The 25120-nt window shown below is 50.0% G+C and overlaps 8 protein-coding genes across 8 annotated transcripts; 5 read left to right on the forward strand and 3 right to left on the reverse strand.

Annotated features, from left to right (window-relative positions):
• Positions 1 to 2217: 2217 nt before the first annotated feature.
• Positions 2218 to 3642, forward strand: N7506_010405 (uncharacterized protein; the record flags this gene model as incomplete). The annotated part of the gene is made up of 1 exon (XM_056959698.1): positions 2218 to 3642. The coding sequence occupies one exon, from the start codon at positions 2218 to 2220 to the stop codon at positions 3640 to 3642; it is 1425 nt and encodes a 474-aa protein (XP_056809088.1).
• A 736-nt stretch (positions 3643 to 4378) lies between these two features.
• On the reverse strand, positions 4379 to 7557 carry N7506_010406 (DNA ligase (ATP) DNL4; the record flags this gene model as incomplete). The annotated part of the gene is made up of 5 exons (XM_056959699.1): positions 4379 to 4822; positions 4870 to 4975; positions 5032 to 5164; positions 5217 to 7453; positions 7505 to 7557. The coding sequence occupies 5 exons, from the start codon at positions 7555 to 7557 to the stop codon at positions 4379 to 4381; spliced, it is 2973 nt and encodes a 990-aa protein (XP_056809089.1).
• A 411-nt stretch (positions 7558 to 7968) lies between these two features.
• Positions 7969 to 11223, reverse strand: N7506_010407 (uncharacterized protein; the record flags this gene model as incomplete). Its single annotated transcript, XM_056959700.1, has 4 exons — positions 7969 to 9093; positions 9143 to 9400; positions 9449 to 10946; positions 11027 to 11223. 4 exons carry the CDS (start codon positions 11221 to 11223, stop codon positions 7969 to 7971), a joined length of 3078 nt encoding a protein of 1025 aa, XP_056809090.1.
• Positions 11224 to 11667: 444 nt separating this feature from the next.
• Positions 11668 to 13161, forward strand: irs4 (the record flags this gene model as incomplete). The annotated part of the gene is made up of 1 exon (XM_056959701.1): positions 11668 to 13161. One exon carries the CDS (start codon positions 11668 to 11670, stop codon positions 13159 to 13161), a length of 1494 nt encoding a protein of 497 aa, XP_056809091.1.
• An 876-nt stretch (positions 13162 to 14037) lies between these two features.
• N7506_010409 (uncharacterized protein) lies at positions 14038 to 16656 on the forward strand (the record flags this gene model as incomplete). Its single annotated transcript, XM_056959702.1, has 10 exons — positions 14038 to 14117; positions 14169 to 14214; positions 14285 to 14435; positions 14515 to 14716; positions 14771 to 15338; positions 15390 to 15428; positions 15479 to 15547; positions 15598 to 15857; positions 15907 to 16556; positions 16607 to 16656. 10 exons carry the CDS (start codon positions 14038 to 14040, stop codon positions 16654 to 16656), a joined length of 2115 nt encoding a protein of 704 aa, XP_056809092.1.
• A 623-nt stretch (positions 16657 to 17279) lies between these two features.
• N7506_010410 (uncharacterized protein) lies at positions 17280 to 19967 on the reverse strand (the record flags this gene model as incomplete). The annotated part of the gene is made up of 5 exons (XM_056959703.1): positions 17280 to 17538; positions 17590 to 17739; positions 17796 to 17875; positions 17930 to 19777; positions 19845 to 19967. 5 exons carry the CDS (start codon positions 19965 to 19967, stop codon positions 17280 to 17282), a joined length of 2460 nt encoding a protein of 819 aa, XP_056809093.1.
• Positions 19968 to 20249: 282 nt separating this feature from the next.
• Positions 20250 to 22870, forward strand: spb1 (rRNA methyltransferase spb1; the record flags this gene model as incomplete). Its single annotated transcript, XM_056959704.1, has 4 exons — positions 20250 to 20267; positions 20319 to 20468; positions 20524 to 22252; positions 22311 to 22870. The coding sequence occupies 4 exons, from the start codon at positions 20250 to 20252 to the stop codon at positions 22868 to 22870; spliced, it is 2457 nt and encodes an 818-aa protein (XP_056809094.1).
• Positions 22871 to 23268: 398 nt separating this feature from the next.
• Positions 23269 to 24857, forward strand: dot1 (histone methyltransferase DOT1; the record flags this gene model as incomplete). The annotated part of the gene is made up of 2 exons (XM_056959705.1): positions 23269 to 23822; positions 23894 to 24857. 2 exons carry the CDS (start codon positions 23269 to 23271, stop codon positions 24855 to 24857), a joined length of 1518 nt encoding a protein of 505 aa, XP_056809095.1.
• Positions 24858 to 25120: the final 263 nt, after the last annotated feature.

Below are 25120 nucleotides of genomic sequence, written 5' to 3' on the forward strand. Positions count from 1 at the left end.
CGGTATGGCATGCTGACATCATTCATGGAGGCCAAGTCATCACCAGGAAATTGTTTCCGGAATGCCGCGGATCTCGAAGGATTGGCGAGTGCGTTAGATATTACCCAGGCGCCCCCCGGTGCGGTGATTTCTAGTTGAAGGTCTTAGACCCCACGGGCTACGTAAAGAATGAATTGAACTTTAGCCTGTTGATACAGTCTACAATGTGAATAACATTGTTCAATGGGATGTAGAAATAATCATTATCAAGGAGTATACGGAGTACTTCGTATAGAGGATAATATGGAGGACCCTTTCTAGAGTCCCTCTAAACAGAGACACTCTCGGTCGTAAATAGGCACGGATGAAACAATGGTCATACAGTTCATCGTACAGAGTCAGGGTCTCTCTCACATTGTTACATCCCGGTCGGTGTCGGTACTCCGTCCCTCACTCCCAATTCTCCCTAGGTCATACTATTTGGAAGGTTTGTCTTCTTCCAATCGAGTATTCCGTACACGGGTATTGACAGAGAACGCCAAGTCATTGTTAGAAAAATACTGCTAGCCTAGGAATGTATGAATGCCTAACCCAACCACACAGAAACAATCCAAACCGATCGACTTAGGGGCCTCACCGCAATGTTTTCGCTTAAGGCGCTCCACCAGCCACGTCTCAACCTCTTCTTTTTGAGAACAATCGATGGATATACCCGCCAAGGCAAGACTTGCATTGATTTTGAATGTCTATGTACACTTCTATGTAACCCAAGCTTGTTATTGGACAAGCCAAGTTCGCATGAATCCCACAGCAGCTCCAGAACAAAGTACGGAGTAAGGATATAAGAGATACAGCAGTACACTCCGTACGGCGTACAAAATTGAATTCCAAAATAAAAGATAAAAAAACCGCCACAAAGCCACAATACTATCGGGGCGGTAGGGTCAGTAGGAAAAGGGGGTTCACCGTAATTATGCTCGCTAAAGGCGCTCCACTAGCCACGTCTCTTCAAGTTGACTTTTTAGGAAGTCTGCAGCCACCCGCTGATTAATGTTGTTTTCAACAATTCAATCGGAGGAACCAGGGAGCCCCGTTGGAGTTCCTGTCGATCTATCGAGCTGACACCGATCACACATTGTAATCACACATATCATTCCCATTGCTTTTTTGGGTTCCATGCATACAAGCAGGATTCGTAGATAAGCAAATGAAACAAGGGCTCGGGCCAAAGTAAAAGAAAAAATTAGGACTTCACAATGGGACCTCTCCGTGCGGGTACTGTCAGGACCCTCTTCATTATTACATTTTCTGTTTTGATCCTGGGGAGAACGGTGTGCATCTGCCGACGCCGCACTAAAAGCAACCTTAACGGGCCCACCCACTTTGTTTTTTCTCTTTATTTTTTTCTGTCGGGTTCCCTTCCGTTAGCCCCTATACCTCTGAGTCAGAGGGTATCAGACCTTATTTCGTACACCCTATAGAGTACGGAGTACAATATAGAGCGCATATCGCGACACAACCTTGGAATGACACGTATGATATGATAGTTGCTTACATATCCATAATATCGAGAGGACTCGTAGTGATACTCGCAGACATGAGACAAGACAAATTAAGAAAGCCCACCCTTCCGGACTCCACCGGCGGAATGTTCCATGAGTAATGGGAATTGTTCAAAAATACCCCCAAAACAACCAAAAATACACGATGGCCCGGAAGACGGCACCGTCTAGCCAATCAGCGGGCGACTGAAATAAATTACCAGTCCACTCATCGGGACTGCCTGCACACAGATGGTTTTCAGCCTTTACCTACCCAATACGGGCCTATCTGAGATCATCACTCTTCCCCATCTTCTGCTGTCTCCAGGGCTTTCTCTATCTACTTCTCTACTCCTTGCTCCTTATATCTCTCTTCTTCTTCTCGCTTTCGATTCCCTCCTCGCCTACAATATTTCAATCTTATCGATCCCTTTCCGCCCTTTATCACCCTTTATCACTTTTCCGTCACCTTATCGAGTCGCGTGCATACCCTTGTCTCGCGGCCCTATCCGCTCTGCATCTTGGGCCAACACACCTAATCAGATTAGCTGTTGTCTTTCGTCTGACTCTTCGGACGGGGGTCTCTTTACAGTCTTCAATCTTCTCTTCTATCCATGTATCTAGCCCAGACACTCGACCAGAGTGCTTCGTCCGGTCTAGGCCTTGCTAGCAACTGTCTCCCGGTGCAGTCGTCACTATGATGGTCCCCAGAGCATTTATCTTCTCCTCGGCCGTGCCGCAAAAGCCCTTTGAACATCAGAGCATGAAACGATTCCCGCCACTTCACGCTGGTCCTCGCCCCACCCCACAAACAGAGACTCGGGGACCGAACACCACCCCAGTCGTGATCCCCCCAAAGCGTGGCTCTCGGAACATGTCAATGCGCAGGGAAAGTCGGTCCCGTACGCCGTCCAAAGCATCCGAGTTATCTCGTCGATCCACCTCGAGCTCGTCTAATGAACGCCACATCCCTACGTCATTCAGCTCAATGCTAGATGCGACCACCATTCCACCCCGACGAAGCCGAACCACGCGCAGGCCTAGGAAACTAGCCCGTGGAAACCATGAAGAGGATTTTCGACGGATGTTGCGGGAAGACCTCAGGCCGAAAGAAGATCACTTTCTCGACGGGTCCATCTACTCTCCTCTGGGCTTCCTTCTCAGCCCACCTGAGGACCATGATAAGATTATGGGCAACGATTTCGAGCACGATTCCCCACTCTCCGTGAGATCAACATCGAGTGAATCAACACCTTCCCTGGTGCATGGTCTCGGCTCTCCATCAAGTCTTTCCTCGCCTCCCACCCCTCCGAGTCACCGGACCACCCCAGAGAAACGACAACCTCGGTATTCGCATTGCGAGGATTGCGCGTTGGATCACCCCCTGCTTCCAACTGAGCTGGATGAAAGTGAATTCCTTGAAATCAAATATGACAATGAACCCGTCGAAGCCGACACCACCCCCACAAAGCGATCTGCTTCGTTCGGACGTCTTGGATCTACCTTCAAGTCAAATCTTACGGCCTCACTACGTGCCATCAAATCCGCTGCACAGAGCGTCTCGACATTTGCTACACCTTCCGTCCAGCCGGAGGACTTCCTCACTCGATCTCTATTCGCCATTGCTCCAGAGATGACCGATGATCGTCGTCCACTGCCAATGAAAGATACCCCCTCGCCAGCTTTGCGACGTTATCTCAACCCAACCCCTATCTCACCTGCGGAGATGTATGTCTACCACGACTACCCTCATGACACGCCCAAGACCACTGGCATGAGCCCCGTCTCCATCCAAATGCAAACATATCGCCGCTCCAGCAGCCGTGGAAACCGACGCAACCATTTCCACATCGCAAGCCGGGACCAGAAGTTTGTGACCTACGATCCGGAGGTCCCGCCCATGGCCCGCTCACGCGAGATCCGCGAGAACAGCGATTTCTTGCGTGTGGTGGTTCTTGAAATGAACATGCGACGCCGCGGTAAACTCCGCGAGGACATCCCCACCCGCGCTCGAGTCTGGCTACCAGCGCGCAAGAACATTTACCGCATATCGGGGCAATACGAAGACGGAGACGACAACAACATTGTCCCCTCTCGTTGGGTCGGCATCTCAGCCGAGTGAACCAGGCCTTGCATCGCATACTTTCCATCGCGCAGGGCGCATGAGTGGCATGCTACATCTCCTTTCTGGCCACTCACATTCACACGAATTTTTTCTTTTCTTTTCTCTTGTCTCTTTTCCTGGTCATTTCAAGCGCGGCGTTGGACCATGGCCGTGTCCCGGTCATACTTTCTCTCCTTTGTTACATACCCCTTCTCCATCTCACAACCCTGCGCTTGAGGGTTGTTTCTTCTTTTAAACTCTTCAACTCGACAGATCTCAATAAAATTAAATCAAAACCAGACCAATTTACACAACCTGCCCAATTAAGCATTGTATTTGTATTGTAAACAGACATTGTCAAACTCTAGATTGGCTTTAAATTAGATGGTGATATCATCTCACAGCTCATGAGATCATCCCGCGTGGCCGGCTATTTACACTCATCACTGGCATGATCACGGGGTCAGTACTAGACGCCCAATGAGAGGCTTCTCGGCTAGGGCAACCCATGGGAACAAAGGTTGCCTATCTTTCTGGCCTAACTCAGCTCGAATTCAGTGTCGGCTGATGCGAAATTGAGTTCACGTGAACCGACTAGTTATCCAGGACATGTTGCCTTTGTTGAATGCACTGTGTGTAGTACATCAGAACCTTGAAAATCAATAAACAATATGACAATATGCTATGTAGTAAGAACGCTGAATATCGCCGTGAAGCTTCAAAGTAGGCAATTGAATTACCTCAGCCCTAAGTATCACCGCCGTACTTGAAATCTCTCCTCGTCAACCAGAGTCCCATTCTTCCAGGACTCTTCAACCCAGTCCACGCTAACCAGATGAGGCATTTTGGTACCGGCTTTCTCTGCGAGAGACTCTCGAATATTGGAGATATCCTTCGATGTAAGGGTATCCGGGTTGACTACCACGTGCGTGATATTCGAGTCCGATAATGAAGCAGCGATGTCAGCGCTTGCGAAGCGGGCTGTGTTTTGTGCGAGGTGCAGACGCAGGTCTTTCTGTTTACCATCTGATTGGGCTTGGGGGAGGAGGAACAAGGTCAGGCCCTTGAAGAGCCAGCCGCAGGGCGCTGTGTATCCAGCGCTGACCCGATCCTGGATGCGGGTCTCTATCCTATGGGTTGTTCTTGCATCCAGAGTGTGGTCGGTTTTTCTAGTGGAGGCTTCCATCTGCTTGAGAATCTATAAGGAATTAGATAATATCCATGCTTGCTTGCGCGATCTCTTACCTCTGTGAGCTCGTCGACGGTCGTATCGCGGGCATAGCTGTCGGAGAATTGATCAACGTTGCATGTGAACTCTTCTTCTTTATCTTCCATTATGAAGAACATGTGTCTGGGGAATCAATAAATATTAGCTGCCGCAAGATCATCCTGGTCATCGATAAATACCTAGGCTCGAATGGGAGAAGGAAGTCGGGCATCCCGGCATCTCTTTCGTTTTGCTTAACGCATTCAAGCAGCCAGGATGGCCGGATGATGTGTTGCTCGCCTTTGTTCAGCAACGAAGCTACTTTGACAGTTCCTAGAAACATTTGAGTTGAAGTTTATCGTGACTTGTGGAACAGAATACTCACTTCGCTCAGCAATGCAGAGCGTATCTGGTGCAGCTGTATTTGTTTGATAGATTTTGCCCCCATTGGCCTTCACAAGATGTTCCAGTTGAATCTTCGACATCTTTTCTGGGACGGTTGACTCGGTAAGAATGAAGAAGTTGAGCTTGTCGAAAACGTTACCGGAAGGTCCAATATACTGGTTGTTGATGTTCTCGCCGTATCCAGCGACGGTAAGCGGTTTCTTCGTGACCCTCTTAATCCGCTTCTTGCGAGAGTTGTCCACAGCAAACTCTTTTTCACGGTGCTCTTGCTCGGCATTGGACTTGAGGTCAAGGAAGCCCTGGACAGAGAGTGCGCTTTTCCAGTCTTTGTCTTTGCGCAACTTCTTGAAGCGAGGGAAACGTAACGTCAAACCCATGCGGAATGTTTCACTGACAGCCACTGAAGCAGCTTTCACGCACAGGACTATTGACTCGGAGGGTTTGATCCACATGTCAGGACGTTCAATCTGAGCATCCCCGCCAGCCAACTCGATATAGTTGGTCGGTGGCTTTTTCACATCCCACTCCTTCCACTTCCCATCTGTATGGTGGCGGACTTCCTGGTAGTCAGCCGCGGTGAATCCGCCACCGACTTTGCAAAAGGACCAGCATTTCGATTTCTCCTCATCATTGTTGTTCTCATCGACTCGCAGCCCGCACAGAAAGCTGGCTAGGGCGCCTCCTCGATGACCAGAGCCAAAATACCCGCCAATGACAACAACGTCTAGGGATTCTCCAAACTCGGTCATATAATCTGGCTTGACTTTCATCCAGTCATCATGGCGCTCGTTCAAGCGATAGAGAGAACGTGGATTCTTCAACACCAAACCTTCTGAAGCCTCAGCGACGACTTTACGCAGAGCTGCTTCGACTTCTGTGGTAGTGGTAGCCTCCTCGTAAGGGTGGATTTCAAAGCGGCGATGGACAGGTCGGATGGTCTTTTCCATGGCATTGCGGCGGTCGCGGAGCGTATATTTCGTTAGATCGCGCCCGTTGAGATGTAATATATCGAACACGCGGAACAACGGTCTATGGCCTTTGGAAAATGGGTTGCGTGCTTCTGCCAGCGCCGCAGTCTTGAGTGTACCAAAGGGAACGATTGCATCTTGTTCGGGGTCCCATGTAATCATTTCTCCATCGAGGATGATACTCCGTACTCCATCAACAAATGCATCTTTAAGATGCCTTGTCATTGCACCGTTCTCGTCATAAATACCATTTCCATAGAGGTAGGTGTATTCTTTAGCCTTGCGCGACCAGAATCCAAATCTCCGACCCCCATTGGAGGAATCATCAGGCACCATATGAAGCTGCATACGTTCGCCATCTAGCTTTTCCTCGATCCAGAAAACGTTATCATCTTCTGTTGGCTTCATGCGAGCAATGATTTTCTCGAACGAATGCATTTGAAATTGAGCCAGTTGAGGTTGGAAACATTGCATCAGCGCGACACCGCGATCTTCCCCTTCAAGTCGAATGTTTGGATCATGGAGCTCCCAACACACACGCCGCAGACTGCTAGATATGCTATACAAGCTCTCTGCATCGGGGTGCCACACGTCGAATAGTGTGCGCTCAGTCGCACCAATCTTCATTTGCCGAAGGATAATACGGATGAGCCACAGAAGCTCCTCAGGATTCATGCGCCGATAAAACTCCGTCAGAATCGGCACCTGCTCCTCCTCTTTCGAGGCCGCTGACAATTTGTCAAGCTTCTCGTTGACTTCGCCTATCGTCATATCCCCGGGCTCGGTTCGCATGGGCCGTTTTGAAAGAACATCAAAGCATCGCCCGGCAAAGTCACCGGCCATGCGCATCGTCGCACCATGGCCAGGAAGCTTCCAGTTCAAGAGATTATAGCCGTCTTCTGATTCCTTGTTTATCTTCATGATTTTGACAAGAATCTTGCCTATACCCTTCTCTTTGACGCCGTACATGGGTCGATCACGATCCTTGTCGGGAAGGATCAATCGAAGAGCTGGATAAATATCATCGCCGACCTCTTTACGCCACCGCGAGACAAAGCGCTCGATCACATCACGGCGAAGCTCGAAAGGGTTGAGACTCGAGGCACTCTTTCCATGCGGGCCGAGCTTCCGGCGAGCTGGGGCCGGACCACCTGGCTTTTTCTTTAGCTCATTAAGAGGATTGAAGAGGTTGAGGTATAAATCATGAAAGGCGAATGTTGGAGCTCTGTTGTGAGGTCGGTTGGGGTACCTGTCGCTGTGTCAGTGATTGGCACACTTTTTTCTATTATTCAAATCTCACTTTGCGTCCAGATCTTCCTCTTTAAGAGGTTCTACAATTTCGTCGGAATCCATGGTAGAGTGAAAGGGAAGACAAGAAAGTAAGATGACCCCAGATGGTTTTAGGCTGCACTCCGATAAGATAAAGCCGTGTGGGGCGTCTTTCAAGGTTACCGGGCAGCTGGTGCGTGTCATTGTGAAGTATACAATCCACCATCACCGACCCCTAAAGCAGAAAAGCTATATCTATATCATGTCACATTTCTGCGTTTAGATGATATGATAGTGGCTTAGGTATATCACAGCAAAAAGATAAGCAATCTACTAAAATGTGACGTGATTTACGTTGAAGCTATTTAGGGTATATTGAAAATGAGTAAGCCAGCGCAACGGAGCAAGTGTACAATACAAAAGAAAAGGTATACACAATAGATGTGGATTCGGTGACAACTCAAACAGGTTCCGCATCGTGTCGACTAGCCTGAATCAAGATGTGTGTTGCGAAGTCAATTCAGCAAGTCTGGTCAAGATTGCGACAAATCTCTTCGAACAGCTCCATGCAGTCAAACCCGCAATGATCTCACATCCCACTCGCAACAGACGTTCGGGACCCTCAGCTGTACAAATATCCCCAACACCAGTGACATTTGCGCTCATGACACGACCCTCCCGAACAAAAAGCTGCACAAGCTCATCGTCGCAAGGTCGATCAAGATGAATGAGCCTCGGTTCGCGCAAAGTCTCAGGATGCGGGACCTGAGAGTTAGAATGCGGGCTTGACTCATGAGATGCACGTGCGTGGCAAGATCCGTAGGCCCAGAGGGTCAGCACTGCAATGAAGGTCGCGACAGGTTCGTGGAATGCACTGGTGGAGTACCGACAGACGTGCCAGAGGGTCACACCGGCATGAATAACCGATAAGCGCGCTTTGTACTGGTCGTATTCTATCCAGCGTCGGATATACTGCCACTCGAGAGACTGGTGTCTTTTTCGCCAGTGCAGTTTCTCTGTTGCCAAAGCGGTGGCAAGAGATCGCATCTCCCGGAACGGAGCTAGGAGATACAGTCGTGCGGTGTGAAGATGGAGAACTGTGGGATGCTCGAAGCCGGCGGCTTTGGCTATTGTGCTATTTGCGGTCCAGTGCAAAATATCCAGGCAGTCACATGCACTGTTGCGCCATTTTGAGTAAGACGGAATTCCGGGGAGCCAGACTGAGCCTGTGGGAATGGCGGTTTCGCGAGATTGCTTTTTCGCAGTGGGATTCCAGAAGGATAGGGGGCGACGGAAATAGTCACCTACTTCCCACATTCGATGATAGAGGGCGTGTATAAGTAAGATGTGACTGAACTCCCCAATGCCAGATATCAATCTTTTCTCAACGTAGAGAATATGGACTGCATCGTATAGTGATTCATTGGCTGTAATAGTGAGCGGTGATTTTGTCCCAAACTTTGAGCGTGTAGTACCTGGTGATTGTTCCCATAATTGTTTCCAGTCCCCTGCCGAGGTCGCCTGCCATAACTTCTCATGAGCGGGAAGCGAAGCTTTTCCATCATCCAGAGAGAGCAATGGCTTATACTCAAAGTAGTAGGCAAGCGTGCAGTCCAAGAGCTGAAAAATTGTCAGATAGGAAGAACCTCTTATCACTTAACAGACTTACCCATATGCAGTAGCCAGTACGTCTTCTGACCTCGTCCTGTACCCAACATGTCCAGTCTGCAGATTGCGATGTCCCGTCAAGACAAGACCCCTGCGGTGCTAATAACCTGGTGCTGTTCACAATCGTTACCAGTCCGCTAAAGCAACTTGAGGCCAAGCGTGTGTCTCGCTCGCTTCTGCTATGCAATAGCCCAATGCAATTGAACAGAATAGCTTGAGTGATGTCGAGAGATGTTCGATCCTGGTAGTTCTTGTCCTTCTGCTGGATGTTAGTCAATTAAACCCATCGATAGAGATTGTCAATTACCTCAACATGGATTCCTCGCCGAAGAAACTCGTGAAAAGCAATTGTACATTGCTCCATCTCGGCCATCTGTGCAACGTGACAACCAAGTGCTGCTACGGATGTTGTCAAAAGCCAGTGGCATGTATTTGGATTGAATGTCGGAAGATGGAGTATTGGATACACAGCTTGGAATGAACTGAAGTAGCAGGCTATGAGCCAAGTCAATTCATCAGCGGTGGGAAATCTGTCAGTGTCGAAAGCTTTGTAGAATGGGTTGTCGTGCTGACACAGGCGGATGAATTGCCGGTGAATTTCATTGTAAGTAGAGGGCTCGATGCTTGGAACTAGTCGGTTTAGAACTTCTGGGTTCTGGTCTGTTCGGGGCTTGGCTATAACAGGAAATTCAAAACGATGCTCATTTTCTTCAAGCAGCATCTGCTTTCCAATCCCGATAGGCTTTCCGGGCGAACCAGGCCAAGGCTGGTGTCTCTTGTTGTGCTTAGGAAGTCCGTTTCCCGCGCCATCAAGCTGGTCCGCTGAGCTTTTGGTCGATTCCACTGATACTGTTTGGGGAGAGGCTTCACCGATACTGTGGGAATATTGGCCAGGGCTTCCCATGCTGCCTACAGGCATGTACACCAGTCTTTGAGAGGCCGGCTCTCGATGTGCAAGATCGCTTTGTCCTGAGATAGCGACCGGGGGCCGCCACGCCATTTGGGAGAAGTAAGGTCCTGGGCCCAGAGCTTGGTTGTGTTGTGAAGAGATATGAGAGGGCTGTGTCTGATCGACCGAGGCTACTGGAAGCAATTCGGCAGGTAGCCAGTTGATGGTAGAAGTCACTGATTGGTCAAACAAGCTAGGGTCAAAATCCAGGGATACCGCGTCATTTTCCATTGTCATCTCAATGTCGACTGCTGAGTGGCACGTTTCTGGCTGTAGACCCCCTGCCCCAGAATCCAAGCTGGACGAAGCATGAATTGGCCTGGTAACACCCGGATTGGAACAGTCGTATCTTTTATTGTCGCCTCCATTGTATATATTCAACTGTCTTACTGCAGATGGTTCCTGCATCGCATTTGGCGGGTAAATATGAGGGGCTGATGCCTCCCCCATAGCGCTGTGCGTATTCGACAAATTCGACTTCATCTGGTTTGGCTTGGAAGAAAAGACACCGAGTAAGGGTTTTGGTGATGCAGAATCATTATGCTTGTCTTCAGAAAATTGGGGTTGGTGAGTGCTCGCATTTGAGCCTCGATGCGCAGCCTTGCGCCTGCCGATCTCGGCTTCGTTGGTGTCCAATTCTCTCAAGGCTTTCGCTTTGGAGCGTCTTTGTGTAGGGTATTGACAATCGAGCGAACGGGTGTCACAACGTCCACATGGTGCACCGCCGCTACATCGTACGCGTGCCGTTGCACAGCCAAAGCATGCACGGAAAGTCTTGACGGTAATTCGATGGGTCCGGTCTTTGCCCTCGATCCCTGGCGTATGATGACTGATCTCATGTCGGTGTAGGGTGTCACTGCGACGAGTTAGTATGATTCATGCTGGGAAGGATTAAGCGCATGCCTCCTTGAGAAGTGCCGGCCACACTGAGCACACTCAAACGGCTTTTCCTTTGTATGGCTCCTCAGATGACGTTTGAGATGCTCCGGTCGTCGGAATGTGCTGCTACACACAACACACTGAACGTGCCCTGATCCCGACTCCTCATTCGGATCCTCAGTCTCGGGGCGAGGGTCCAGTGCTGAATCACCGAGATGAGTTGCACCCTCATCCTTGTCTTTGCCCGAAAGCATGGCGACACCAAAGATGATTCTGATTAGCCTACTGCATTTTCGAAAACACCTGCAGAGTGACCTGCAGAAAGGACAATGAGGGGGGAACAGGCAGTGTCTTGGAAAATGCGGAGAAAGTAGAACCGATTGGCTGCACTATTTAAACGCCAATTTACCGTTCGGTTAATAGACTCATAAGTCGCCCTCATATTTGAGGAAGCAGATCGTAAGATGTCTCGTGCAATAGTCAGTGTCATTTCAATATACCTAGCTCAATGCCATGGAGCCAAGAGTGTCTATCTCTGGATGTTGGAGAGACTGTGGCGTTGTCAAGAGAGATGACTGAGGCTGAGGCTGAGCAACGAAACGTCCCGGGCGCACGGGCGTGGGACCCGTCATCTCTCAACTTCACCAAACAAAAGGGAAAAAAAACATAAACATCGCCTGTTAAGCTCTGTCGATTCCATGAATGGCGCAGGCCCGAATTCCGCGAACCCGCGGTTGGGTGCGTCCCGCAATGACGCATTGACAGGTGCCACGCTAGCCTTCCAGCAATCCAGAGATCCCTCGCCGAATGTCAAAGCGAAGCCTTCATCCGCATTATCAGCTGCGATGGCCAGTAGCGGGGATCGCCATGCACCATTGAGTCGTCAGCGAACTGGATCTGACGTAGGCCCCGAAGTGGGTTCCGTCAGGGACAAGATCGGGAGACTGACGAGGCCGGTCTCTCCAGGGACCTTAAGCGTGCGAGGACGGCCGTCCGCATCATCTCTTTCTTCCGCGTCAGAAATCGCGGCTCGGCTTGCTGCGTCACGATCCCCTGGACGGGATCTGACGACTCCGTCCTCAGCCGCCAAGTTGGGCGCGATCCGAAGTGCCAGCAGAGCGCCACCGCCAGAAAGGAGAGATTTATCCCCCACCCCTGTGCGCCCAGTCCACGGAAGAAGCAGTCCACTGGATCGCATGCTACGAGATGATGATCTCGAATCCGATCGCGACTTTCCAATCTACAGGCGCTCTCCGTCGATACAGTCGAGAACTACGGAATATCAAAATAGTCGAGGCTCAAGTCCTCACCCTTCCTTGAGCTCTCGGCACTCTTCGCAGCCTCCGGATGATTCAAAACCTAGGCTTCCTCCTCGATTACCGCCATCACGAGGGTCTGTCAGAAGCCATGGAGTCGTCGCTACGCCCTTGCGACCCTCCACACCAAGCGCGATGTCGATCTCAGGCGTATCGCAAGCGACCAGCGCCCCTAGCATTATGGACGAGCCCTCTGGCATGAGCGAGGAGGCTCTTTCCAACGCTATTGTTGCCTCATCCCTGGCATCAGCACGCGCATCCCCCTCCATCAAAGTGCCCCCGCCGCTTCCTCCCCAGCGACGCCGGGCACGGTCCATTCTACACCTGGCACATTCACCCAAGAGTGACCTATCCCGAACCCCTAGTCCCCCCAAAGGCATGCCTCAGACGCTGCGCGCCCAACCAAAACCCGACTCCGACCGCCATAAACATCGAAACCCTCTCAACAAACACCCACACAAACACCACGAAGGAGATCGAAAGCGCTGGCGAAGGGAGGTGACGGAGAAAGAGCGCAAGCGCTACGAAGGTGTGTGGGCCTCCAATAAAGGGCTACTCATCCCTGCCGGTAACGATGGATGCGGGCCGACTAGTACGGGGGATTGGCCACCGTATGCCTCCGAAATGGTGCTAAACCTAGTTGTTCGGGAGATATGGTCCCGCAGCCGCCTGCCACCCGTACTGCTGGAACAAGTGTGGAACCTAGTGGACCACCAACATCTCGGGCTCCTCCTACGGGAGGAGTTTGTGGTTGGAATGTGGTTGATCGATCAACAACTGAAAGGACACAAACTCCCCGTGAAAGTCCCCGATAGTGTTTGGGATAGTGTGCGACATGTCGCGGGTATTAAGCTCAAAGGGAGGGCTTACGCTTAACTTTAATAAAATGACTAAGATTGCATGCATGCCTAACCTGTGTACACTTGTAAATCCCGAAACCCTTTCAAGGTTCCCAGCAGATAATGAGCTAGTCTGAATCTGGAAATGGTAGAAAATATGCAGGTCTACCAATCATCACCGCTTCTGTCCGGGGGGCGCAGGGCAGAGATGTGGTTCAGGGTCCACAGGCGAATTTGATATATTCGCCCATGCGAGTTTTCACCGGTATTTTGTGCTGGTATCTTTGTCTCTGGCTGGAAGACAGTGCCGGGAATACTCCGTGAGATCAGGTCAGATGAACCCAGATCATGCCGATAGTAGTGCCCCAAGGATCACGATCAATGAATCTGGGGCTTCCTCGACATCATCGTACAGGATCACGTGGTCTGATCCTCCAGTTTCGGTAACATGACGCGTCTGGGTCTGTCCAGATGCGTTTGCTTGGGCGGACTGCCTGGTGTTTTCTGGTATTTTTCGTGGATTTTTTTTTTTTTTTTTCAAATCTTCTGAGTGCCACCCCGACTTTCCTCCGACCATTAGAACACCAATTTTCACTAGCACCATGGGTAGATCATAAAGAAAGAATTATAGATCTGACAATGTTAGAATAACCGTGGAATGCAAATCTTAGCATGACAAATTCTGAGTAAATCCCCAAATCGGGGTTTAATTGCTCAATACCAAAAAGCAAATCCCGACCCGTGAAGGGTTCGGGATTTGCCTTCATGCAATCATAAACCCTCTATATCAACACTTTTCTTTTCAGACTTGTCTGTATAGTACTACTATGTTTTTAATGGACCGATGAAGGTGTTGTCCCGACTGAATGGTTCTCATTACAAGTATTGCGGACCATACGCCCTGTGATTCGCCATGGACTCTTTCGACGGTGCTTCACGCCCGACTCGCAAGAAGTTTGCTAAACCCCCGGTCAAAGTCGCCTGTCTACCCTGGTGTGTAAATCCCGCCAAGCTACTTCTTTCTTCCCACTAACCTTTCGCTAGTCGCGCCTCTAGAACACGATGTGGCGGTCAAATGCCATGTTCCAATGTATGTCACTTACTTTTGTACTCCGTACGGACTACTCGGGTAGTAGTGGGCTAACGGGTATACTTCCTAGTGTGTGAACAAAGACAGGGATTGCTCTTATTTACCCAGCAAAAGAGGTGGTCCTCGGAAGAAGAAGGAAAAGTCCTCTCTGTCACCTGAAAGGGACCAGAGTCATGATGCGCCTTCGTACCCTGCCATGCCCTCACCAGGCTTTGAAGAATGTATGTGTTTTGACAAGTTTCATCAAGCTGAACAAAAAGAAACGAAGAAAAGAAGAACTCATTTCTAACCCAACGACAGCGGTGATTTTCAATCAACTCGATAATCTCTCACTGCCGGGCGCCGGTTTGCGGCATCTAGATTTCCAATCTGAGATGCCCACCATCTTTCAGGGTCTTTTCACCAACGATGGAACCGAGTCGCATATGCAGGTGCCTCCAGTGCCACCATCATTGAACACGACCAATTCATACGTGAGAACCTATGGCAGCGAGCCGGAGATGTATGTATTCAATTTCCCTCCTTTTGTGTTTGAACATCCCCTGATATTTCCCAGATTAAACGCCTACTATGACTTTATTCACAATTATTTCCCAATTCTTCCGCCACGAGCATCACCGCCATGTCGAGATCGACCTCTTAATTGCCCGGTTCCTGGCTCTAATACATCTGAGCCAATGATGATGTACCGCCCTCGTTCGCCATTAAGTCTTGCGCTCTCCGCGATCTTAGCTTTGATTCCGCACCCAAGTGATCTCGAGCCGAACTCTGGACCATCTGTTCTCCAGCGCCGAGCCTACGCCCACAGTTTCGCCCAGCTTGCAAACACCACCATCGAGGCGGAATGCGACCTCGATATGTCGTCCACCGATCCGGCTCAGGCATTGTCCGCTGGACGCCCGTTTGTCGGACGCCAATCATTCCATCCTCACTGTCCGGTGGATTATGAGAGCCTGTTGGCTTTGTTGGTTCTTTCCATTTATGAATACGCGCAGCGGGGAAACCTGCTCAAAATGCGGTATCGTGCTGGTCAGGCTTTGGCAATTGCTTTGGATAAATCTTTGCATGCTCAAATGGGGAATGATGAGTTTTCCGAGGCTCGCCGGAGAGCCTGGTGGATGACGGTTTGGCTTCCGTTCACCTGATTGCTTGACTGTCAGCTAATCTTTGTTTAGTATTATTGCGTGATTCAAGGGTCGATCGTGAGCACGACGGTATGTCCTGTCATTTGGTCTCGAGAGTGAGCGATTCTAATCAATAACAGATGCCTGCTATCGTCATCAACGATCCTCAATTCACAACTCCATACCCAACATTCTCATCAGATGCTGAGGTTTGTACCGGAAACGTTGCTTTGTGGTGACAGTCGCTGATACATCATAGGGCTGGAACATCTTGATACAATCCCAGCAAGTCCTTGTATCAGCCACCCAGTTCATTGGGGACTTGAACAAGTGCCTCAACTCCCAGTCAGGGATGTACCATATGTTTGAACGGATGCAACAACTCGATGCGTGGACCAATTCTGTGATTGCACAGGTAGAACTTTTGCCTCTGGTGCCCCGAACATCCGACTTCGGCGATCACAACGAATCTATCACAGCCCAAAGCATACGCGCGATCTCCCGAATCAAACTATGCAGGTTCGTACTGACCACCCGACAACCACCCACACCCAACTAACAATTTCAGTGCGCAAATCAAAACCCATCGTTACCGCGCCTTCTCAGACATTCCACTGTTCATCAAAAAGCACTGTGATCTGACTTCCGCCAACCCAAACACCCCAGGCACCCCAAACCCTTCAAACACCGCAATCGCCAAAGCAGGAGGTATGCACAACGTCTCGTGCCCCTGCAGCAACCTGGATTCCTTCCAGCGAGCCGCCTCTACAGAATACATGACCCCATCCGACTCCTCGACCTCTTCAGACAATTATTCAGACACCAGAACGCATGTCCCTCAATATCCGCAATACCCATTCGCATCCGGCTTCCCCTACAGCACGCAACAGTCCGGCAAAATCTGTCTCCAGGCCTCTCTCCTCATTTCCCGCATTTTCCACAGTCTACCTATTCCACAGCCACTTACCGACGCCCGATCCCCGCGCACACTACCGAGAACTATGCCTTCTTTCGCATGCTGTTTGATTCAAAGCAGTTATGCTATGTTCATGATATATTACAAGGCACGCGTGGCGAAGCAGCTTTCACCTGACCAGAATGATAACAGTGGTGACTCGACTGGTCAGCTTATTGAGGAACTGCGGCAAGGGCTGGAACGGATCATTACGGCTGTGTCGAATTATTCTCTCGCCTTTGAGGCTATGGACGGAATGAGAGGTATGTTTTATCTAATTGCATGGCGTGGTGCATGACTAACCTCGATTTAGATGAGATCGAGGGTGCCTACAAGACGGCATTTTCTATGGCGTCTATCTAATTTGAGATCTCTTGTTTCCTTTCTGAATTGCTGTTCTGCGGGCATATCAACGCCAATCTGATGCATTTTATGACGCTCCTCTCGACGATCTCCACTATTTCACTTTATCAAGTTCCAAGGTGTTTCTCCACCTAGCATGAAGAGTCAGGCGTTTCATTTTTGTCTTTTAATTGCTTTTTCCACTACACACTTCTACTCTTTTTTTTTTTTTTTTTTTAATCACATTCACTTTTGCAACATCTCATGGCACAACCAAGCTTTTGATGCTATCAAGTATCCACCGGCTTGTGCCCTCCGGGGTCGTCACCTACCGCATCCGAAATGACTAGTGCTTTGAATAGCTCTCCAGTTCATGTCTTATGGATAGAACATATGTGCGAAGTACAATTCCATCCTGATTTTTGTATAACAAGATAACTTTTCCAAAATTGGCAACTTGCAGATGAAGTTCAATAGTCTTGGGGTGCTCCAAGAGTTTCTATTTCTAAAGTAGTCCCACTGCCTCGTGGAATCTTGGAATGATTAAGACTTGAGAAGAGTATGACAATAGAACTTGATGGGATTTTCCATATTTGCAAAACTGTTTCGATCAAAATCTCGAGTCCCATAATAAACGGTAAATTCTATAGTTTAGACCGAATACCCTCTAGGCGGAACTTGACATCTTTCAATACTTTACTCGAAGGCTTCCAGTCATCAAACTGCTTGAGTAACTCCATCGTCTCATCGTTCATTTCGCGCCGTACATATTCTTCTTCCAAGAGACCCCGCATTGCGAATGGCAGAATGTACGGGTTTGGCGTCACAGAGCCCATGGCTCGCTTGACGCTGACAGCAGAGTCTGGGACAGAAGAAGTCTCTAGGGCGAACTCGATAGCCATTCTGGGAATTTGGTCAGTTTTATACTACTATAGGGGTCATGTCTCAACTTACGAATAAACGGCTTCATCGTCATATAGCCGGGAGTGTCCTTCGCCTGTGTATAGGCTGCCTGCCAGAGGAGTGCTCAATTCGCGGATCAGACCGTGGTCTGAGATGCCTAGGTTGCGAAGCTTGAGAGCAAACCCGACTAAATGCGATAAACTGCGTTTCTTCGGGTTAATACTGTTTGCTGAGTGATGAGATGTGTTGGAGCTTACAAGCTGGGGGCATGGACTCGACCATCCACAAAAACAGCGCGGTAGACGTAAGGATGAGCTACAGGCGAGAAAAGAGAGGACTGTTGGAGTAAGTAAGTAATTTGTTCCTTTCCTGCAAACCAAGGTATACATACCTCCAAAGACACAAGCTGATCATCAATACTTCCGATGTAAGATATGCGAACACCGAAATTTAGTGCACATTTCAAAGCAGACTCATATTCTTTTGAGACTTTGCTGAACGGAAGAGCGAATTCGAAAAGCTCACCAGCCGAGCCGCTAATCCATCGAGATCGGTAGTCTGGGAAGGGTCCAAGGTTCACGCCCGCCATGGCGCAAATTCCCACCCGTTTGCCATCGAGACAGCCAAACTGTATTAGCTTAGCGACTAGCATGATTCCTACTGGAACACCTTGACTGTGGCAAGCGATCATCACAAAGTCAGCCTTCCGGATCTCTTCCATATAATTGAGAAGCAACTTCCACAGAAGATCCACCCGCTCTGTGATGCGGCCTTCTCCCTCAAGGGCGATCTTTTCAATCTCGCAAGAGTAGCCGTGGCTCTCTGTGTACTTTCGGATGGCGTCTGCTGCCATGTTGGAGAATCGAATGGACGTCCCCGTTGGTTGCCCCAGTACACTTCGAATGAAAGGGGCGGGGAAGTAGCCATGCACGCCAATCGCCAAGGCACGCTTCACATGCAGTGGTTCTCTGACCCTGCTGACATGTCGAATGTCCTGCCCTTTACTGTAATGCAGGTACCGACCAAGGCTCTGCAAGATTGAGGGCGATTCCTCGAAAGCGTACGTTTCTTGGAAATTGGGCAGAACTTGATTTGGTAGAATTTTCTGCAATTGTTTGGACGCAGTTATATCAGCCGGACGAGGCTCAACGGGCGGCAGATCAGAAGTAGTCACGGATCCGTCTTTGGAATGACTGTCTTTCGGTGGTTTGACCCTGATGCTACCCGTGTGGGTGATCTTCACATTGGCATCTGTGTCCGGTTCAAGTTCGGTACTCTTTGATGGTGTGTTTGGTTCAACCGAAGCCTCAATTGCTTCGCCAGTTTGAGGTATATCTGAGGGACCACCTTTGCTCGTGTCTTTCGACCAAAACGACCAACCGGATGATCTCGTAGTTGTGACTGGGGTTTGCGAGCCACCGTTGGCCTCTCCTTGACCCTTGGCTGGGTCTCTGGGTGCCATATTCGAGCTGGAATCTTCGACGGTATCGTCACCAGCAGGAGGCACGGCTGTAGAAGCTGCGGATGATGGCTCTTGTTGGCTACTTGGTGTGTTCGTACCGTACCACATCTGAAGCCACGATCGCTTATGCGCCGTAGGTGTGATCTCAATCGTATCTTTGCTTTGCTCTTGCCCCGGTGCTTCTTCCGGTTCCCGGGTCAGCTCTTTCGCGGCAGACTGAGCACCCTGCTCTGTTGTTTGGCCGGTTGACTGGCGCTCCTGTGTTTCTGCGATTGGCGGAGCGCTCGTAGTAACCTTACTTGCATCCGATGAACCATAAATCCATGATAGCCAGCCACCAGGCTGCTCTGTGCTTTCTGCAGATTCCGTGGGCACCGTGCTCGGAGTGGTGCCTTGGGCAGTCTCCTGTTCTTGGACCGCTTCTGCCACAGGCTTATTGATATCCCCAGAGGCTTCTTTATCGGATGTTACAGATTTGTCGGCACTAGTACCACTTTTATCGCCAATGTCTGTAGTGGAAGCCGATCCGTCTGATGCAATGTTGACTCGCGTAGTAGTAGCGCCAGCGGGGAGGGATCTGGTCGAAGCGCCTGCTTTTCGAGTGAGTTGAAGAGATGGGTTTCGCTTTTTGGGAGGTGTGTCAAGCAGAGAAGCCGATGAGTTCATAGCGGTCGAGGCTACAGATTTGGCGGCTGAGATGCTCTCACGGGCAACCTCGGTAACTGGGGCTGCTTTGGGGACTCTTGCGACGGACGACCAGCTTCCAGGATACCAGTTCTGTTCCAGAGAGGGAGAGTGAGTAAACGCATTTCATTTTTAAGTTACACTGAGTTCACAGGCTTACAGCATTGCGTCCTCGCGTCTGGGAGTCTGAACGATCTCGACCATCAGGTGTGTCTGGTGTGTCTGGTGTGTCCACGCCGGAGGGGCTGGTCTTCACTCTCTTCCGAGATCCCTTGGATGTCATGGAGGTAAACTTGAAAACATCAGGCCTAGAGGATGGTTTGATTTCGAAGACAAAGCATCTACAGAGCGCCACTAAATGACTGGGAGGTGCCTGAGTGATATCACGTCACATGTCTGGCACCGATTTGGCCTTAGGCAGCTATCTGGAGAACCGGCTGAAAGGCGGTGAGAAAGTACTGCAACTTTTTTTTTCTTCGGCGGCTCATTAGAAAAAGTATACATTCGTCTTTTTCCAGTCATTAATTAGGATTTTTGGGTCTGCTCAGACCAATATTCCTTCAAGATGGCGATCCAGAAGAAGGTATGTTGGATTTATACATTTTCCCCCTGCATAGGTACTAACGTCTCATAGCACGGAAAAGGTCGTTTGGATAAGTGGTATCGGCTTGCCAAAGAGAAGGGCTACCGTGCCCGTGCTGCTTTCAAGTTGATTCAACTGAACCAGAAGTATGGATTCTTGGAGAAGAGCAGGGTCTGTATTGATCTGTGCGCTGCACCCGGTGTAAGTCTCATCAATTGAACCTTTACAAAGAGTCCAAAGTCTAATCGCTCAATAGTCGTGGTGTCAAGTCGCCGCAGAGTACATGCCGGCGCAAAGTCTTATCATCGGTGTCGATCTTTCTCCCATCAAGCCCATTCCCCGAGCCATTACGTTCCAGAGTGATATCACAACAGACAAGTGTCGCGCAACGATTCGCTCACACATCAAGCACTGGAAGGCGGATATTGTTCTCCACGATGGTGCTCCCAACGTCGGTTCCGCGTGGGTGCAGGATGCTTTCTCCCAGGCAGAACTTGTGTTGGAGTCCTTGAGACTGGCTACCGACTTCTTGGCTGAGGGTGGAAACTTTGTCACCAAGGTTTTCCGGTCCAAGGACTACAATCCCCTTCTGTGGGTCTTCAAGCAGCTGTTCACCTCTGTTGAGGCTACCAAGCCTCCTTCTTCTCGAAATGTTTCCGCTGAGATCTTCGTCGTCTGCCGTGGTTACAAGGCACCCAAGCATGTCGACCCTAAGTTCCTTGACCCTAAGCACGTCTTTGCAGAGCTCCAAGACCCAACTCCCAACTACGAAGCAAAGGTCTTCAACCCCGAAAAGAAGAAGCGCAAGCGTGATGGTTACGAGGAGGGAGACTGGACCCAACACAAAGAGATCCCAGTGACGGAGTTCATCAACACCATCGACCCCATCTCCATTCTGGGTGGTTACAACAAACTCAGCTTCCAACAACCACCGGGAGGCGATCTTGCCCTGTCCACTCTGGATCGTTTGGAGGATACTACAGATGAAATTCGAACTTGCTGTGAGGATCTGAAGGTCCTTGGTAAGAAGGAGTTCCGCAACCTGCTCAGATGGCGTATCAAGTGTCGTGAGAAGTTCGGCCTCGTCGTGAAGAAGAAGCCTACCACAGAGGAGGGCGATGGAGAAGAAGTCGCTGAGGTGGCTCCTATGGATGAGGAGCTACAAATCCAGGAAGATTTGGTTCGCATGCGGGAGCAGCAAACCGCCAAGGGCAAGAAGGAAAGGCGCAAGGAGAACGAGAAGAAGCGCAAGGACATCATTCGCATGCAGATGAACATGACCGCCCCCATGGATATTGGTATGGAGCAACTTGGCATGGGAGGCGAGGATTCCACTTTTACCTTGAGACGTGTCGACCGTGAGAATGCTCGAGACGGTGTCCTCAACGCTCGTGATCTTCCTGCCGAGAGTGAAAGCGAAGAATCCGAATCCGAAGACGAAGAGAGCGACGACGAAGAAGATCGTCTTGAGAGAGAACTCGACCAAATGTATGAGCAGTACACTGGTCGCAAGGAGGATAAGGATTCGAAGTTGCGTGCCAAGAAGACTCGCAAGCAGTATGAGGCCGACGAATGGGAGGGCTTCTCCGACAAGGAGAAGGGCAGTGATAATGAGGGTGAGGCGGAATCAGACGAGGAATCAGACGAAGAAGCCACACCTGCGAATGACGCTGCCCGGGCAGAGAAGCTCTCGAACAACGCATCCATGTTCTTTGACCAAGATATCTTCCAGGGCCTAGGGGCCGAAGAGGAGGAGGAGGAAGAAGAAGAAGAAGAAGAGGAACCCGAAGAAGACGACCAGGATGAAGAGAGTGACAACATCTTCGCAATGGATGAGGATGACGAACCCGAGGAGGAAGCTTCCGCGCCCAAGCCAAAAAATAAAAAGGATGCGAAGAATGCAAAGAAGGAATCGGTCTGGGTTGATGAATCCGATGAGAGTGAGCCAGAAGATGCAGAGCCGCGGAAAGCCAATGGACAATTGGGTATGTCGAGTTTAGCACCCCACCTCAAGATCATTTACTAACGCAGTCTTATTTACAGATATCGACATTATCACTGCAGAGGCTATGGCGCTTGCGCAATCAATGGCCACGGGAGAAAAGCGATCTTCTGACATTGTCGATGATGGCTTCAACCGCTTCGCATTCCGTGACTCTGATGGTCTTCCTGACTGGTTCATCGATGACGAGGGCAGACACAGCACGCCCGTGCGGCCCACCACCAAGGCTGCCGCTGCCGCTATCCAAGAGAAGATGCGTGCCATCAACGCACGACCCATCAAGAAGGTCATGGAGGCCAAGGGACGTAAGAAGTTCAAGGCTGCTCAGAGGCTAGAGAAGCTGCGCAAGAAGTCAGCACTCCTGGCAGAGGACGATGCTCTCAGTGAGCGGGACAAGGCCGGTGCCATCACCAGACTGATGAACCGGGCAATGAAGAAGAAGCCCAAGCAGGAGGTCAAGCTTGTGGTTGCCAAGGGTCCCAACCGTGGTATCTCTGGACGTCCCAAGGGTGTCAAGGGTAAATACAAGATTGTTGATGCGCGTATGAAGAAGGACGTTCGCGCAGAAAAGAGACTGGCAAAGAAGAAGGGCAAGAAATAAAGGGTGTGTTGTTAGTTTCGTGTAATTTACATAGCAAAACTCATTGTGATACCCCAGGGTTCGTCCTTGAAAGTATTGGGGGCTTTGAATATACTACATCCTGCAGTAGTTTAATTTCCTTGGGCAGTAAGCACCTTAATCCTTACTGTTGTGGTCGAGGACAACACCAAAAGTGAGGCTGTGAATGTCCACGGGCCGCCAAGAAACGGATCGCGTGGTTTCCCCGGCTAATCGATAAGCCTCTCTTTTCTTTCTCTCCCACCTGAGCACTTCCACCTCTGCATCGCATTGCTTGCATTACTTGCATTACACTCTTATTTCATATAAATCCCCTATCCACTCTTGTTGCATGCATATATCTTTATCCCTCTATTATTTTGTTCATATTCGTTACCCTGATGGGGTTTTTTGACCACCTACAGAAAGGAGGGGCCGGAGCCTTCTCTCTGCAGCCCAAGAAGGCGCAAATTCGCAAAGTTGTGCAGACTCGACCGGCTGCCCCTACCCGATCCGCGACGCAAACCCCGGAGACTCGATCGCCCCGAGTCCAGCCCTCGGCCGAACGCAATCAGAAAGCGCAGTCGTTGAAATCCCGATCGGTCTCGAGTGATTTGGAGGCCAGCTCAGCGAAACGACTGAGCACACCTTCACGTGTTCGCAAACGCCCAACCCCCGAGCAGCGTCTTTCGAGCGACGATGATGCAAGCGACAGCGATGCTTCTTTTGAAGTACACAAACGTGCCAGGATGAGCGCCAGTGCCGAACCAGACCCGGAACGACGGCTTCGTTCAGTAAAGGCATTCTCAGAAGAAGGATCTCGACCATTTAAAATGATCCATGCCTCCGAAATCACGTCGGGCCAGAAGGCCGGCAAATTTAAACCGGCATTCGGCGCAGAGGGAAAGCACAAGCAAATATATTTGCAATACCCTAGTGCTTCGCAGAAAGAAAGGTGAGTGACTTGGCCTTTGGGTAGATTGCAGTGCAAGTTGAAGAGATGCTAACAGGCTCCTTTTTGTGCAGATACGACTCTGTTGTCCCGCGCGAGAACGACGAATTCCGACCCATCGATGACATTGTGCAAGTCATTGAGACAGTCTCCGACAATTATATTCCCAGCGAAGCAGCAGATGAGTTCAATGACGAGACGACTGGAATCAAGCGTCGGCTACGTCGGGCTTTGGCTGTCACATCTGAGACTCAGTTCTTGGATGCGGTGAAAGATTACAACGAGGCTATCCAGCGTCTGACAAAGGACGGCAGTCTCGCCAAGCACTTGGATAATACACAACGCATCAGTCTTCCATGGGTGGAGCGGATTCTCACTCAAATTTATTCCCGGACGGTTTCCCCCCGCGTTGAGTCTCTGCGGCAATACGAGAATGGCACAGACAATGTCTACGGGGAGCTTCTTCCCCGCTTTATCAGCACCATTTTCAAGGAAACTAAGCTCAAATCAGGCCAGGTATTTGTCGACCTTGGCTCTGGCGTGGGTAATGTAGTCCTCCAGGCTGCCCTCGAAATTGGCTGTGAGAGTTGGGGTTGCGAAATGATGTCGAATGCCTGCGATTTGGCGGATTTGCAACAATCCGAGTTCAAAGCGCGATGCCGACTTTGGGGTATTGTGCCAGGCAAGACTCACCTTGTTCGAGGCGACTTCCTTGAGCAAGAAAGCATCATCAGCGTCTTGAAGCGCGCGGACGTCGTGCTCATCAACAACCAAGCATTCACACCTCAGCTCAATAACGAGCTGATCAACCACTTCTTGGACATGAAAGAGGGATGTAAGATTGTTTCCCTCAAATCTTTTGTTCCGGCCGGTCACAAGATTCAGTCTCGCAACCTCAACTCCCCCATCAACCTTCTGCAGGTCCAGCAAAAGAATTATTGGTCCAATAATGTCAGCTGGACCGACGTCGGCGGTACATACTTCATTGCCACAAAGGAAAGCTCTCGATTGAAAGCCTTCATTGATTCCACGCCATAACTGCCAATGGTTTGCGGTTTTTTTATGGCACGCACATTATTCGTGCCTCAAAGCACCTGTACATTCCATCCGTTTTTGGATATACCCGATTATTTTTGTATGATACCACATCTGATCCCCCTGTATACATTGGACCGCTTCCGCCTATCGCCTACAAGTACTTCCTTCCCACCCCCTAGATGGATTCACCGCATGTGCTGAACTCGAAGCCTTACTAATTTTACGAGGCCAGCCGTCGTGCAGCATATGTAGTTAGGTATGGA

The sequence above is a fragment of the Penicillium brevicompactum genome (assembly GCF_028827555.1).
Source record: "Penicillium brevicompactum strain IBT 35665 chromosome Unknown utg000006l_segment0_segment0, whole genome shotgun sequence".
Classification (NCBI taxonomy): Eukaryota; Fungi; Ascomycota; class Eurotiomycetes; order Eurotiales; family Aspergillaceae; genus Penicillium; species Penicillium brevicompactum.